The sequence below is a fragment of the Puntigrus tetrazona genome, chromosome 16 (assembly GCF_018831695.1).
Source record: "Puntigrus tetrazona isolate hp1 chromosome 16, ASM1883169v1, whole genome shotgun sequence".
Taxonomy (NCBI): domain Eukaryota; kingdom Metazoa; phylum Chordata; class Actinopteri; order Cypriniformes; family Cyprinidae; genus Puntigrus; species Puntigrus tetrazona.
This window is the reverse complement of record NC_056714.1, coordinates 17,006,042-17,022,578: the sequence shown is the minus strand read 5'-3', so window position 1 is coordinate 17,022,578 and position 16,537 is coordinate 17,006,042. Positions and strand designations below refer to the sequence as shown.

The 16,537-nt window shown below is 39.5% G+C and overlaps 2 protein-coding genes across 3 annotated transcripts; one reads left to right on the top strand and one right to left on the bottom strand.

Moving 5' to 3' along the window:
* Nucleotides 1-12,203, top strand: nacad (NAC alpha domain containing). Of its 2 annotated transcripts, none has more exons than XM_043260951.1 (9): nt 1-377; nt 5,026-9,789; nt 9,884-10,126; nt 10,240-10,325; nt 10,684-10,755; nt 10,866-11,012; nt 11,171-11,302; nt 11,472-11,594; nt 11,903-12,203. In XM_043260951.1, exons 1-9 carry the CDS (start codon nt 293-295, stop codon nt 11,915-11,917), a joined length of 5,667 nt encoding a protein of 1,888 aa, XP_043116886.1. In that variant the 5' UTR covers nt 1-292; the 3' UTR covers nt 11,918-12,203. The 2 variants fall into 2 exon arrangements, with proteins under 2 accessions (XP_043116886.1, XP_043116885.1); XM_043260950.1 differs by having other exon boundaries at nt 2-377; nt 10,237-10,325.
* A 231-nt stretch (nt 12,204-12,434) lies between these two features.
* glipr2l (GLI pathogenesis-related 2, like) lies at nt 12,435-16,468 on the bottom strand. Its single transcript, XM_043260953.1, has 5 exons — nt 15,954-16,468; nt 15,016-15,124; nt 14,825-14,928; nt 14,454-14,531; nt 12,435-13,229 (listed from the first exon to the last, which is right to left on the bottom strand). Exons 1-5 carry the CDS (start codon nt 15,964-15,966, stop codon nt 13,069-13,071), a joined length of 465 nt encoding a protein of 154 aa, XP_043116888.1. The 5' UTR covers nt 15,967-16,468; the 3' UTR covers nt 12,435-13,068.
* Between the last annotated feature and the right edge of the window lie 69 nt (nt 16,469-16,537).

Here is a 16,537-nt window from a genome sequence, read left to right as displayed (position 1 = left end):
GTCAGATTGGGGCGGGCTCTCTCGTAATCAGAGAGAATACTGCAGCTCACGCTCAGATTTCCCATGCTGTTACCGGCGTGGCTCTGCAGCCCTTCTCTCTCCCTCTCTCTCTCTCTCTCTCTCTCGCTCTCTTTCTCTCTTTCTCACATGCACGCTGACATAAATGCACACGCAGTGAACACGGATCTGTATCTCTGCGCTGAGGAGGCAACATCCTATATTGGTTTTCTCTGTCCTCAGTTTACTGGCTCCTGTTTTTTAGGCAGTGCGTCAGAGGCTGTGCCACACAGATATGCCCGGTGAGACTGAACATCGGAGCGGCCCCACGCAGGGCCTTCTGGACTCTGGAGACCCACAATCAGAGCTGCCAGGACCAGGTAAGCAAACACACACCTCACAGCATGCTATGCGAGAAGCATAAGTGGAAGTACACAAGGGATGCTTAGCATGTGGCTTAATATAATTATTTACTAAGACAGTAAGCCAGAAATCAGGAACACATCCAGCCGCACCCAGAATCATCATCCAGCAGAGTCCTAAAAGAGCATTGTGTGCGCTAAGTGGTTGTAGTACACACACACACACACACACACACACACACACACACTCCTCCTTCCTGCCTGCAATTACAAGAGCATGACACAGCATCACTCTCAGGACCCAGCATCAGTTGGAATCAAGGCTGTTTAGGACAAGTGCATAGGTGTCCATAACATGCCTGCACAAAATGACATTGATCTGATTTAAGATGTTACTTTGAAATAAGATATAGATACCCATATGTTATGTACGAAAAAATAAAATAACAAAGCATCTATTTATATTCTAACTACATTTAACTGAGCTTGATTAGTAGTTTTAACACTAAGAGTTTTTGTCTTGTGCTAGTATTAGGTGGTTCGGTTTTAGGCATATGTTGTGTAATGTTGAGTTGAGTTGATTGATGGTCTTGATGTAGTGTATGCTTATTAAACTGTCTGCTGGGATGTTTGGGACTCTTGGTGTGCTCAGACAGAGGCTTTTCACCTTTAAATTTGATTTATTAGCAAAAATCTGCAAAAGGCATGGAATTTTCCATTAAGCATATAGGCGTGCGTGTGTATGTGTGTGTGTTTGAACGAGCGGAAAGATTGCCCTAAAAAAAAGAACCCTCATGTGTGACAGTTTGTCGGCACTATCTTTAGATAGAACTAATAAGAAAGGAAACCTGGGACCTAGTGCTCAAAAAATTTGTAGTCGCCTCAGTCAACTCTGCCTCTAAATCCAGTAAGTTTTTAATTGGACGTCACAAAACATGATGGGATAATAATGTTTGTGTTTAGTGGTAATAAGGGTGTGGTATTGAATAGCATTGTGGAATATGACAATTTTTGCAGGCCCATCTGGCGAAGATGCAGTTTTGTGTATCATTTCTGTAGTCAGCATTAAAATATACTTTTGTCTGCTAGGAAAAGAAGTGCATCAGCTAATATACAATCCACACCCATTTGTCATAAAAACAATAGTCTTTCCATTTCTAATCGATCTCTATTCCCATTTCATTGTCATTGAACTGCTATTGAATATTTAAAGGCAGTGTGAAAGTACCAGAGATGTTCTTTAATTGAATAATGTGTTGGCACAGTATGAGAGCTAGATAAGCTGAGTGGATGTTGATCTGGTTTGCATGGCCTGCTTCTATTCAGTCCCTCTCAATTACATCACACACACACATACACCAAGGAATCAGATAGGTCAGACATTAGATGATCAGACAATTGGGGCTAATTTGTCTGTGCTGAAGGCTATACTACAAAGTATGTGCATTATCAAGGCCATTTCCATACATAACCCACTGCAACTTTCTCAGAAAAAAACTTTTTAGCTATGAAAGTATTATCAAAGCTTTATTTTTTGACAAGCATCATATTGCAGCTGACACACGATACCCACCACTGGTGAATGTATTGGTAAGATAACAAGGATGTTTCATCATTTAGATTCACTTGTCTCTAAGGACAACGCATTGTTCAGCCAGCCACTGCTTCAGAAACTCTCATTAGCCTTCTTTTAAATCTAAACAATGCATATCTTTCCTCACCTTAATAATTACGTCAATTAACAAAATTTGACATTTAACGTCTTTCGAAATCACTGGAAGAGGAAAGATTTTGTAGAATGCCCCTTTTGAATCAGATATTCTTCTGGACTTGCTGTATTATGCAAGCATGTAAGCATATGGCATTTAAAATGGCATTTGAAATGTCTACTTGCTTCTATTATTCCAGTTTATGTTTAACAGTAAAATTGCTGGCTTTAGATTTTGGATCCAAAGAGGTGAACTCTAGCACCACCTGCTCATTCTACCTGGCAAACAGCAGGGGCCTGAGAGTGAAGGGCAATCAAGAAAGAGGTCAGAGCCTCATACACAAACATAAGTCCATCTGCTGTTTTATTTGAGGACGTGCCTTGAGCAGGTGTAACGTGCAAAGTGTGCAAAACTTGCGCTCACATACAAAAAATCTCACTTCTGCCTTCCCCTGAAGTGATTTTTCACTGCAAATGACGTTTTGAGCCAACAAAGGCCCCTCTCACTTGTGAACACACACACACACACACACACACACACACAAACACACACACACACAGTGATCACTTTGCATACAGCTCCAAAACAGTGCTGCCTTGTGCAGAAAACAGAAGGCGTGACGTTATCTTTTTGAATCATGACTAAGCAGAACAATTAGCCTATAGTCTCTCTCTCTCTCTCTCTCTCTCTCTCTCTCTCACACACACACACACACACACACACAAATACTGTCGAATTTGCACACACACACATGCACAATTTAGATGTGTACACACAATGATATACTGTTATGGCACTGTAAAATGGATCTGCCCTCTAGTGACGTTTTTAGGACACAGAAGGAGGGACAAGTGGGAGGGAATAAGATTGTGATACAGAGATGGAAATTTGGAGAGATTGATACATATGATGAAAAGGGCAAAAAAAGACAATGCACAAATGAGAAAGGAAAAAAAAACACAGTTTTAGTAAGCCTGTTTTCTATATGTGGCTGAAAAACATGAAAACATGAAAGAGTTACCCAGTAACTTTGTTTTAGTAAGCCTGTTTCTATATGTGGCTGAAAAACGAGCGAGTCTGATTTTGTTCCCCTTGTAACATTGCAAAGGGAACTCATTATAATAATACCTCCCCTTAATCTGTAAATTTCCACCTGCTGCATAGTCATTTTGATTTCACAAGTGACAATATTGAACCAGTTCTAATGCAATGGCAAAGGTTTGAGCAAAACATGCTAACTGTTCTGTCTTTTGATGCACAGACGAGCGCAGGACACTATTTAGAGTCCCAGCCTCAGAGGAGATAAGAGAACAATGGATTTTTTCAATTATTTACTACATATTGCTGCTGCCGCACATGTAACATGATTTCTTTCCCAGCTGTTTACCTTCACAGACATAACTGACTGTTTTTGTAACTTGTGTGTTTTAAACATAAACTTGTTTATGAGTACTCACATGCTGTGACAGCAGCTTTCTGTCCTTGTGATTTTATGTATCCACTAAAAAGGCCAAATATTAGAAGTGTAAACTAATATGGTTTAAAATGCATGGTTTAAAATAATTTTAGGCAGAGAACAAAAGCTCATTTAAAGAAACAGGCACAGAAAACTGCTTAACTTAAAAAATCATTTTTCTGTTCCATCCACACATCAGTGGTATATTATTTTAAAAATAATATGTCTCCTTTTTATATAAAAACATTATGTGTGCAGTGTGTGTGTGTGTGTACATGTTGTGTTAGCAAAAAGCTTCAGGTTAGAGACAACATGCGATCTAGCAGTGTGAAACTGAGTCAACAATAACAGATAATCAACATCAGGTCTATTAAAAGGTATAGTGACACTGGTAGAATTAAGGCAATTGATGTGAGAATGGGGAAATAATCTAATAATTCCATTTTGCCACCTGTCAGATAATATGTACAGTGGGTGAAGAGCTGGCAGGAACTACTCTGTGCTAATCATGTTAGAAAAATTAGAAAAATTCAACACAATGTCATGTATAATGAGTTACATGACTGGCACTGCCCATATCCTAACTGCTATGACAGTTGACATTTCCATGCTTTTAAACAACAATTTTTTTTAACAGCTTCCCTAATTCAGTTACTTGTACATGTACCCACAAATACAATTCTGTAAAGTTTCCATCATTTTCATGTAAATACATTGTGTGTACATGTGGTGTTAGACATCCAGAGAGGAAAAAGAGATTTCTGCTGACACTGCTGCTTATTTTGCTCTCTTTAAAATCCATGCTGTCACTTTGAGTTTGCCGTGCAGGCAAAAAAGAGCCCTGTTTCTCAAAGACGTCCAATTACTCCCTGGGCATTAAAATGCTCCCCACGGGGCTGACCATTCAGGCCTCAACACACCCCCACCAAAAACCCTCAAGCTTCCTAAAGACAGGAGCAATAGTGATATTTGATTTGATTTGTTGTTGGTCCAAGTCTTTATGGAAATTTATGGATTTATATAGAAACACTTGTACCAAATGGCTATGGTTTCACAACTTACATAAGCATGTTTTGGCATGTAATGTTATCCCACCCTATAGATTACACTATTTTTGGATAGTTATATCCTGTGAAATTGAAATTAATTTGTTTTGCTGGATTTATTGCACACAGTTCATTTTAAAACACTTGGAATGAATCTGCAGTTCAGATGACCTTTTGCAATGCTGTATTGAATATTTCATACAGTGACATTTAAGTGGCAATTCATGTTTGGGGTAACACAGATGGATAAAAAGAGATCAGCTGGCTGATTGAAGTTTGATATCATTTTAGAATTCTTTTTCGAAAAGGAGTTTTTTTAAATATACTATAAAAAAACAGTATGAAGATTTTCTTTGCCAAAGAAATTTTCATGCAGAAATGTGTAACTTCAATACTAAATCTATAATTTTTTTAAATAAATGGGACAAAATGTAATCATATTTTTTATGTTTTAGATCTGTCTGGTCAAACATCCAGCTCTTCAGCCTCAACTCCAACAGACAGTGCCTCCAGTCCTTCTCCAAGCAGCCCTCCAAAACTCTCCCCACTATGTACTCCTTTTGGACCCCGTCTGGTAATGGCCAAACCAACCACTTCTCCTCGACCACAGCCTGAGGGTGCAAGTTTTGAATTAGAAGGCCATTCTGGAAATATCGGCCGACCAACTGGGCGGTTTGGTAGAGCAGCCTGCAGACGAGGTCCTATGAAAATGGAACGGATCAAAGTCCTAACTGGATCAGAAATAGAAAGTGACTTTCAAGAGCCAGAGACCATGGACTCAAGGGTGGTAATGGGACAAGAGGCACTGCTAAGAAACATGGAGACACAAAGTGGAGTGCTGCTGGGAAAGCAGATAAGTAAAGAAACATCGAGTTCAGGACATCAGCCTTCAGAGCCTTCCATGAAATGTCATATTGGTCTAGATGAAAACGCAAAACTAGACACTGGTCAGCTGAGTTCTACTGTAGATCAGGCTAAGACTTCGACTTCATTTCCAGAACAAGACAAATGCAAAAGTCAGATACTTGACTGTCAAGTCCTAGAGTCCAAAGTGAGAGATGCCGAATTGACAGACAGCAGTACTCTTTTCCCAGAAAATGAGGGAGAGCCACTGTCTTTATCTCAGGGTGAAGTGCCTTCCTTGTCATTTTCTGAGCCTCCCTATGTTGTTGACCCACAACGCATTGGTGTCCTTCCAGGACTGGATCCTGATCGCTACTACACAGCCCCTTCCACCCCCATTAAGATGGCTTACTGCTCACATCTCAAGCAACAATGGCGTCCCGGGAGCCCGAGCCAAAGTCCAGGTTCCCCAACTGATGAGTCTGATCTGTGCTCCCCTCCTACCTCTCCCTCTGGTTCCTACATGACTGCTGAGGGAGGCAGCTGGACTTCATACACCTCTAGCACCTCCCACTCATGCTCTCCAAACTTAACAGCTGAGGCAGAATTGCAAGAAGCTCCTGCTTGCTATGTGGGGTCTCTCTCAGAAATTGGCGACGAGCTTGGAGATGATCGAACTGGTAACGAGAGAGATGCTTGTCTGAGTAAACATGATTTGCCAGAGTTGCTAGAAGATGTGGCCTGTGAAGTGGATATGCTAACAAGGGACACCTGTAGTCCTCATTGGGTGACAGAACGTGATTCCACACAAGAAAGAAACAGGAGAAGAACAGACTGCCAGGAGGACATAGGGGGGTCTGAGGGCTCTCTGAATCCTAGCGATTTCCAGGGAGCCCCTGATGCAACTCAAGCATTTAGTGATCCACATCAAAGTCTTGAAATGGATTTTAATACCTGTTTCTCTGAGTCATCTGTGAGCCTGGATCACTCTCTAACACCAGACAATAATGCAGCTGAGGTACTGGATACAGAGAGCAAAACCCCTGTCTCCCACTCTCCAGAGACTGTAGGCATAGAAAGTAATAGCAGCAATAGTTTATATCTTGAAATAGGTTCCTCTGCTCCTGTGTTCCATGGATATTCTAGAGAGGATAGGCTTGGGAGTGATGCAATGATTCCGGCTTCTATGCTGCCATTCCATGGAAGCTTAATATTCCAGGCAGATTCCATGGATATAACCCTATTCCCCACTGATGATGAGCAGGGCAATGATGTGGACGCATATGCTGCTGGAGAGGAGGAAGCTGATGTAGATGAGTATGATGATGAGGATGATGAAGATGAGTGTGATGATGAGGATGTGGATAATGACGAGGCAGAGAAACAAGAGGCAGCTTGGAGGGTTGGAAGGGAAGTGGAAGACCCAAATGAGGATGACACCTCTGCATCTTTCCTAAATTCCCTTTCAGAGAACTCAATAAATGAGGGTGTAGATGAGTCCTTTGCTTATCAGGATGACACTGAGGATTCAATTGATTCCACGTCTTATAACGGGGAAGAAGATGACCATCTGTATTGCACTGAGAAGCATGCTGAACTCTCCCAACAGTTCCCTGGGCCAGATGAACCCGTGCAGTCAGTAAGCCATGCTAAACCTGAATCTTCAGGCAGTGAGAGTGAAATGGAGATATCCTCTGGATCATCTGAGCTTCCACGTGTAGAACTGCAAGGGAATCTGGTAGACTGCAGTGTTTGTGGTGAAGGTGTAATTGCACAACAGATTTTAGAAACAACGTTGCTGAAAGGTGAATCTTCAAAAGAATCAGCATCAGAGATCAAAACAATTGATGAGGAAGGCAAGCAGAGTACAGATCCCTCAACGGTCATGGTAACTTCAGAGAAAGGACAGCAGATTGCCACAGATGATCCAACACTATCTATTGATCAAGACAAAATAGAACAATATAATAGCCCCGTTGATTCCTGCATGACAGGTGCTACAGCTGCTGATATGTGCTTTGAGACTAACGTAGATTATAGCCAGGAACTGGATCAGAAAAATGGAAATAGTATGGAATTGGACACATCATTGCAGTTAGCAGAAACTGCAACCAATGACCTAAATAAAGGAGTCCCCCAACTGACATACCTGGATGACTGCAGCCCCACAAACATTCCAGTTTGTGCTTATCCTGAACTGTGTGAAGTGCCAGAAAACCTAACATCAACTGATGTTTTACCATTTGAACGTTCCATGAATCAAGATAATTTGACAGAGAATCAACCTGGCAATGATGATGTAAACCATAGCTCTCAAAATATGTCCTGCTCCACATATAGCAGACTTGTCATTTCACCAAAAAAAGAGAACTCAGAGAGCAGTATGACAGAAAGTGAACTTTACCCTGATAGTTGGACACCAAGGGATCCCTTGTCTTTAGGTGAATGCTGTGACTTTGAGGCTGAAAATCTGCTCATGTGTGAGATAACTAGATCAGTGCACAGTAAAGGTTTGCCGGTCACTCATAACATTGCAACTGGAGAAGACATGATCGGTGATGATGAGGACAACAACCGATATTGTGACCTCCAAGAGAAAATGGCAGACATTGATGTTGGTGTGGTTGAGTCAAACATTGCCAGCTGGAGATCGATTCAAGATCTTTCAGAGGCAGGAGGGGGCGAGGATGATGCCAATAACCTTCAAAATCCAGAGAGCAATCCACTTATACACTGCAGTTCTGATAAGGGTCTGGTGCCATCATGGAATGATCCAGAAAAAACGTGCGCACCTTTAATCCTGAGTGCTCCATCAGACCTTACATTAAATATGCTTTCAGATGATGGGAAAGATGGGAAAGATCAAACTCCAAATACAGACTTCAACATTCCCAAGGATTTTTCTTCAGACACATTAAAGAAGGAAAGTGATGAAAGAACGTCTGGACAGTCTCATAATCTGGAATCTTGTCAAGAACCTGATAATGCCATGTTAACAGCAACCATCTCCCCAGAACACATTGATCTTTGTGGATCTTCTACAAAAACTAACCAAGCAGATAATCTTGGTCCAGTTTTAAATCAGGGTCATTCAAATTCTCAACAGTTTACCTTAACAAACATTGATTCTGCCTCGGAAAACAAGCTCACATTCAACTTGCAAGGAGGATCGTTTGGCACCTTCACATTTAGAAAGAAACCAACTGATATAAAGATGGTTGACTCCGGAGAATTAACAATTCTCCAACAGATTTCTGTCTCACAAAAAGAGACAAATTCCAATGATGGGTCTTCAAATGAGGTTGTGGGGAAGAAAGAAATTCACTTAAGAGCACACATCAAAAATGAAACGGTAACTAATGAAGCTAAAACCACTGACAGACAACTTAGTGAACAAGAGATTACAACTGATGCTCAGGATCATGAGATGGATAAACCAGACTTCCATGAAAAGAGAAACGAGGGATTGAAAACATGTCAAAAGAAAGAGGAACAAGATTTTATGGAGAACGTTTCATTTCTGGGGCAGAACAAAAGTCTTGATGATGATTTACATAAATCAGGTGTTTCCCAAGTTGACAGTGATGAGACAACACCAAAAAAAGAACAGATTGCTAATTCAGGTCATGACAAAAAACCAAAGGTAATTGATGCTCTTAAAACCAACATGGCAGATTTAGCCTCAACTGGCAATGAAAAGATCCAGTGCCAAGGAAAGGAAATGGAGACAACAGGTAATCAAGAGCCAAGTTTTGATAGATTTTCAACGAGAGAGGAATTTGGTGAAACTCAGCAGAAAGAGGATGCCTTTATAACAGAGAAAACTGAACTTCATCAAAGACCAGAACAATCAATTTTTAACTCCACTGACCCTAGCTATATTGATCCAAAAGAAGCTGTTCATACAGAGCCAGTGGTTGTAACAGACCTTACAAGACCAGATAGACAGAAGGAACTTCCAGACAGTTCTTTGAGCAGAGTAAGTTTGACAGAAAGCACAAGAGACATCAATGACAATCACATAGGGGGCAGTTCATCCCTCACAGTGCACAACTCAGAACAAGACAGGATCTCTTCAACATGTTCATCCACAGTTATCCAGGAGGAAGGTCTCTCTACCCCTGTTCAGGAGTCACAACCAATTCGTGACATCTCCCAAACATCTGCTGCCTTCTCACATACAGCTCAAGACAACAAACCCAGCCAACCTGACTATCAAAATCCCATTCAGACTTCTGGAATAACCAGTTTGGAATCAGCAGCAAGGGAAACAGAGGAACAAACACCAACTTTGGTTCCTATTCAAGACACATGTGATCTTGAAAGTGAAAGAACAGTCGTGGCAGCGAAACCATGTAGACATGAGAACCTTCCAGGTAAACATTTGTTTGTTTCCTTAGTTGCTGAGTTTGTTTCATCCTAGGAATCATTAGTATCAGCATTAACTGTAAACATGTTTTTCTTGAGTAGTATGCAAGGGACACCGAACAGAACCGTCCCAGTTCACAACATCTACTGGACAAAAGGACAGTAAACATACCCAAAGAATACTGAATCAGTCAGATGAAAGAGAAATGCTCCCCTGCATCAGTCCAAGACCAGACTTCATAAAATCAAAGCAAGCTGAGCGACAGAGCATAGAGCGAGACGTGTGCCCAATTAGCTACAGATCAAAAGGCCCAGAGGACTTGGATCTCCCCTTCAAAAACAATAGTATGTTCATCATCTGTTTTAGCCATAAGGCAAAAGCATCTTTCTCAAGTACCTTCTTTATGGTCTCTAGAAAAGCAATTTTAGTGTTTATTTGTTTTTCTTTCCTTTAGTAGGTTCAGGTATTGAAACAGACAGTGATGGCTCAGTACCTGAGCTAGAAGAACCCAGTGGGACATTGCTGAGACCCTCAAATCCACAGGTAGGCTTGATCCTTGAGTGATACTAATTAGCATACTAATGATTCTTTGTTCATAAAATAATCTACCTTTTCTTGTGTATTTTTTTTTAAGTAAAGCAGCTTGCACATAACATAACACTAAATGCTTTTTTCTTATTTTAATTAAAAATAGCACTAAAGTGGAACTGGATAACTAGTATAAATGTTAAAATTAAGTAAACTGAACAAGCAGCATTCACTTTGTAGGTTAGCAGACCATTAGGTTAAGATATACTTGCATGCATTGTTGCTAAAAAATACATTTTTGAGTTGAGTTTACTCTATGAACAATGTTAGGTCCTACTATGCTCTCTTTAACCTTTACATCTTTTTTTCATAGCTCTCACACTCTCCTGCTGATGAGTCAGTGAGCAGAGCCAAACAGAGTCGAAGTGAGAAAAAAGCACGAAAGGTAGGACTGCAAATGCTGTTTCATGCAGTTTTAAGACTTACACGTTTAAGACATGTGCACATGTCCCTGACCCAGTTTCTCTTTGTCTATGTGGTTGTTATTATTACAAGGCGATGTCAAAACTCGGGCTGAAACAGATCCACGGGGTGACGCGCATCACCATTCGGAAGTCCAAGAATATTCTCTTTGTCATTACACGTCCAGATGTGTTCAAAAGCCCTGCTTCAGATATATACATAGTCTTTGGAGAGGCCAAGGTTAGTATTTTTTCCCTCTTGTTGCATATGCAAGGATATCTTCCAAAAATCTGACTACAGCTGCACAGATATCCAATTGCAAGATGAATATTTATATGGAATATTTATATCTGTTCATTGAACTTAGTCTGTGCTTTCTATCTGTCTCTTCTTCTCAGATTGAAGACCTATCACAACAGGTACACAAGGCAGCGGCAGAGAAATTTAAGGTTCCTCTTGACCCCTCACCTCTGCCGTCTGACATCACACCAAGCCTGACCATAAAAGAAGAGAGCGAGGAAGAAGAGGAGGTATAAATCTTTTATTTCCTCTATTAAAAGGATAGTTCACCCCCCCAAAAAAGAACATTCTGTCATCATTCACTTTAGACTCATTAAATAAAGACACCTTTTCCTTTTAGAAATATGCTTGAATAAAGCCAAATTAAGATAAACTATATTCTCTTTGTCTGTTTGTAAGCTGGATGAGGGTGGGCTGGAGCAGAGAGATATCGAATTGGTGATGGCACAGGCCAACGTGTCTCGAGCTAAAGCAGTTCGTGCACTGCGCCACAATAAGAACGACACTGTCAATGCCATTATGGTAAGCAATTGCTTTTATATTAGCCATTCAGCATTTGTACATTCTGTGAAATGCCTCATTTTACACTAGATTACCTCTAATTCAAAATACCATAAAACTGGACTACAAAGAAAGTCTCTCTTGCGTGTATTTTGTATGTTTTCCCAAAGACATTTAGCAAGGAAAGTACCCCAATTTTTTTTTTAAGTGTTACTATATTTGCAAGGGCATCTTTAGTCATTTAGATCCTGTAAATACAGCTTACATTCACAAATATAAGCAAACACTTTGATTGCTATTGATGTTTCATCTTTTGTGTCTATTCTCAGGAGCTGACCATGTAAAAGAGGAAAAGACTTCTACCCCGCCCCTTGCGTGTTTTCTTCCTATAAGTAATGCTGCTATATTGCACCGCCCAAACTCCTGCTGAAATAAATCTGTTACAACCAGAGCTGTTCGTTTCCCAACATTATCTACGAATCATATAAATGCACCTTACAAACAAAAAAATGTATCGTTATACATTTTGAACAAATTTTAATATTGCCTTAATGGCTCAGATGGTAGATCAGAGGATTGTAGAAATAAATGCTCATGTCCTCAAAGCTGATGGCTTGAATCTGACCTGAAGTTGTTGTTGTTTTTTTAACTTTGCCCTGGGGTATATGTATATTTATCTTATCTTGCAAGCATAAATAGTACACTTTGCGCTAAAATCCTCTTCATTATAGAAGCATGTTTAGAGTGTTTTAAAGTTGTAATTGCTTGAGCGAATTACATGGATTGTGCACAACCGTGCAACTATAAATCAAAGATTATATTTTTAATCAATTTTAAATGCAAACATGACATCAGAAATACTATTTGAACACAGTAAATTTTAATCCATATCAATATACAAGGATACAAAGATGACCAAAGTAATAGTGATGAATGATCAGTCTATGAGATATATATATATATATATATATATATATATATATATATATGATATATATATATAAACATTACTAAAACTTATTTCTGCATCACATGTATTTAAATGTCACATAGGGTCACAAACTTCTTTTCATATTCAGCATAAAAACTGCACCCAAATAATTTTGCACATTATATTTCAGTGCAGTGGAGGTATGCAGTTATATCCGTGTTTGCTTCATTTTTAAAAATAATTTCTAATACTGTTTTGTTGACATGGCCCATGCACAAACAGGCACACAAAATGACCTTACCACAATGCAAGTTTAGTTAAATGCAAAGTATAACTAGCATTAGCTTTGACATTTAGTTTACTGTAAGCCTCTTCATATTCAAGTTAATAAAAGTCTAAAAATGTAAAGACAGAAGCTCTTTATTCAAGTAAGATTTGTGTATTAAGGCCAACCATCGCTGTGTTTGGTCCTCCAGGTAGAAGTCTCTCCAATTTCAGCTGTTCCCCATCCTGTGTCAGTTCCCCTCCCTACCTTCGTTCTCATTGTGTCCAGCTTCATTTGGATCAGCCTTTAGGGGGCAGGACATTGGCCTGGAAGTGGCCCTGATTGGTAACGTTGCCGGCAGGGAAATAACGTGCCACTACAAAGGTAGAACCATCTGAGGCCACAGCTTTACCAACACCAAGTTTCTTCGAGCTTTTCCACACCATTGCAGTGAAGTGACCTAGAAACAAAACAATGATTAATTGGTGTGTATCGCAGTGTGGTTGTCGCAAAGTGTTTCTGCTTGTTTGACTCGCATAAAGCATGTGGCGCTGGTGTTAGTGCTCAGTTAAATATTTATATGCTGAGAGATAGAGTGGAAACATTTGAGTGGAATAAGAGACTCAAGTAAATCTTATGCATTCGGCAAGTGCTTATCCAAAGCTAATTACTAGTGATTTCATCACTTTGCGTTTACCCCCTGGGAATCAAACCCACAGTTTTGATGTTGACAAAACCATATGCTACCAACTGAGTTACAGGAACACCCATTCCTAATTCTCAAATGCATATTTAAAGGTTTAGAGTCAGTACAGCTGTTATGCACAATCTATAGTCACTTCAGAAGGTTTTGAACCAGCTGCTGTAGAAATGTGACTATCAAAAACATTCTGCCCTCTTGAGGTGGTGGCTAGTATTATTAATTTCCTGCAGGCTGAAGCTGATAACAGGTGAGGTGAATAAAAACAAGACGGGGTTAGTTACCATCTGTAAGTGAGACATCACACTGTAAGAGATTTCTCATAGCCAGATTTTATGGGGAATTTCCTGTGCCTGGGAGGGCTTCGGAAAGCTTCATTCCAATAGGATGAGTAACATTTAAAAAATGGTGAAGAATATTGTATTACACTGTCTGGGCCAGACTTATCTGCTGTACGTGCTTGTATTATATTTAGTTATAAAATAGGGGTTATGAATATTTTAAAATGTGCTCTGTCCTGTTAATGGAAATCAAATCAACATTCCTGCAAAGTTTAGTTCAATGCTAAATTATTTCAGATGACACAACGGAATATGATGTTGCTAACTAGTGCTTGCGTTTTAAGTAAATGAATTATAAATACATCAGTAAATGTTAAACTAATGCAAAAGCTCTGGGGATTGTGACATTTCTGAGTGAAAGTCTAATACTGAAGAAGAAATAGTGGGGTTGGGCTTGATTTTAATGCATATGCTCACTATTTCTAGCTCACAGAAGACTTCACTATTTCTCAGTAGTGAGCTGAGAGGTTAATAAATGATGTTTACATTCTTTCAGTGCCGGATCTGGCATTCAGGTTGTAGTTGCTCTGGTTTCTGGTCATTCGACTGATTTTAAAAAAAGGTTTTGGGCAGTTTAGTCAGTGAAGCTGTTATGAAATGTGAGTGAAGTACAAAGTAGATTCACCGCTGTAAATTCCCTTACCAGTTGCAGAGGAGAATCCTGGCTGGTTGAAGTTGTACTGGTTCACTTCATTATACCAGCGATCTGACACATCTTTACCTGTCGGCACACAAGAATACACAGATCTTAAAATTTAAGATAAAAAAAATTCAGGATACAACTTGAAACTTTGCATGACCCATGTATATACTTTTAGCAACACTTTACAAATCACCCCAGACTGTCTAGACATTCCTATCTACTTAGTAATCAACTTTAGACTGAACATGGATGTAGTCAATTCATAATGAATCCCAGCTGTTGCAAAGGGGGGAGGATGGCAGTCTGAACTCTTACATCCATGTAAATATGTTTTAGATGGACATTTTGAAACAGAAGAAGAGGATTCTTACCTGCTTGATCATAAGATGCCCACGCTAAATTTTCTCCACAGTTTCCTCTACTAGATTCAACACTGTGCTTCAGAATCCTGGTGCTAGCAAGGCTCTCAGCATATCTACAATGCATTAAAGAGCATTAAACTGTAGAAAAGATGAAAGCGTTGTCAAACAGTAGAGCAAGCACATAAAAGAAAATGTCTCACCTTGTTGCTTCACGGCTCAGTTTACTGCTGAGTTTCAAAGGTGGGGCTTGATGTTTTCTCCTGTACTCATTATGAGTCTTCAATACCTCCTCACAAAAAAGCCTGGATGCTGCAAAGTCAACGGGGAATCAATAGCAAGAGATTAGAAAGCACTGCAATTTTTTTTTTTTTTTGCTAAACTCAACAAACATATAGGGTAAAATATGTGTTACAGAGCTGGCCAAACCAGGGCCCTTGATGTCCCTTCATTTGGCTCACCATGTCTTTTGAGCAGGGAAAGACAAGCAATTGAAGCATATCTTAAAAGGAACAAATCATTTCTTTATGCACTAGAGAATACAGATTAATTTGACTAATTTATTTTAATATACTGTAGCTGGATACATAGTAATGCCACATTCACATAGCCCTCAGTCAGATATTTGGTCCTTTGTATTAGAATAAAATGTTAAAATGTAAAAAATTAATAACAAACAAACAATAAATAAATAAATAAATGTATTTCTACTTTAAACACACACACACACAAGCAACACAAATAATTACATTTAATTGTTTTGAACAACCAATCAACAATTTAGTTCTTTTGATAAATCATCTATTTTTAAAAACACAAGACTGAAAATTAAAAAACTGTGCTCCATTTGCAACAACTTTTAGGCTGGACAAATGTTGCCAAACAGTTGTGCTTGCCGCTATAGCCGAGGCATAAATCCAACAGCATGATGCTATCACTCAAACAAAGCAAGGATTGAGTAGCTAACAATCCCCAGCCACACGCATACAGCGTGATAGAGCTGGCATATACTCAACCTGTGCTGACAAAACTTCATTCAACAGCAAAGGATGGCAGTGACAGAGACTTAAGGAAATATATATATTTGAAACATCACAAATGCTAAGTGAGACAGGGATTTAGAAGTGGGTTGTGCACTTACCTGACTTCCCCATGGTAAGAAGTGAAGTGGTTCCCTCACTGTCACAGTCCCTGGCAGCTGTTACAATGCTTCAATCTTCTTCCACACCCCTATTCTTTCTCTTTTCTTTCACTCTTGAGATTTTCCAGTAAACCAAGTAGCATCTAGCTTTTTATCCTCTGAAAGCCACACACTGAAGCATCTTACAATTTAGCTTCCGTTTTTAGCAAATGTATGTTCTCTTCTTTCTCTTTCCTGTTCACCACACCTCCTTCACTTTCTTTCTCTCACAGTTTGTACAGGGCAAAGGAGATTCTCCAGTCGGGACTGTGGTGATGACATCATTTGGATGAGCCAAGTGGCCTTATATGGTGCTGGCATTGCTGCTTTCAGCTGGAAGCAGTGAGCTGAAACCACTAACTTGAGTTAAACCAAACACAAACCGATAGAGTGAATGTGCCAGACAAGCATTTAAATATTGTAACCAATCACCGAATGAAAAGTTTGGATTATTAGCTCAAGTAAAGATTATAAACTCAAATCCTGCTTTTGTTTTTTTCGTAATGATAAAAGTAAAAAAAAAAAAAAAAAGGAAGTTTGTTCTA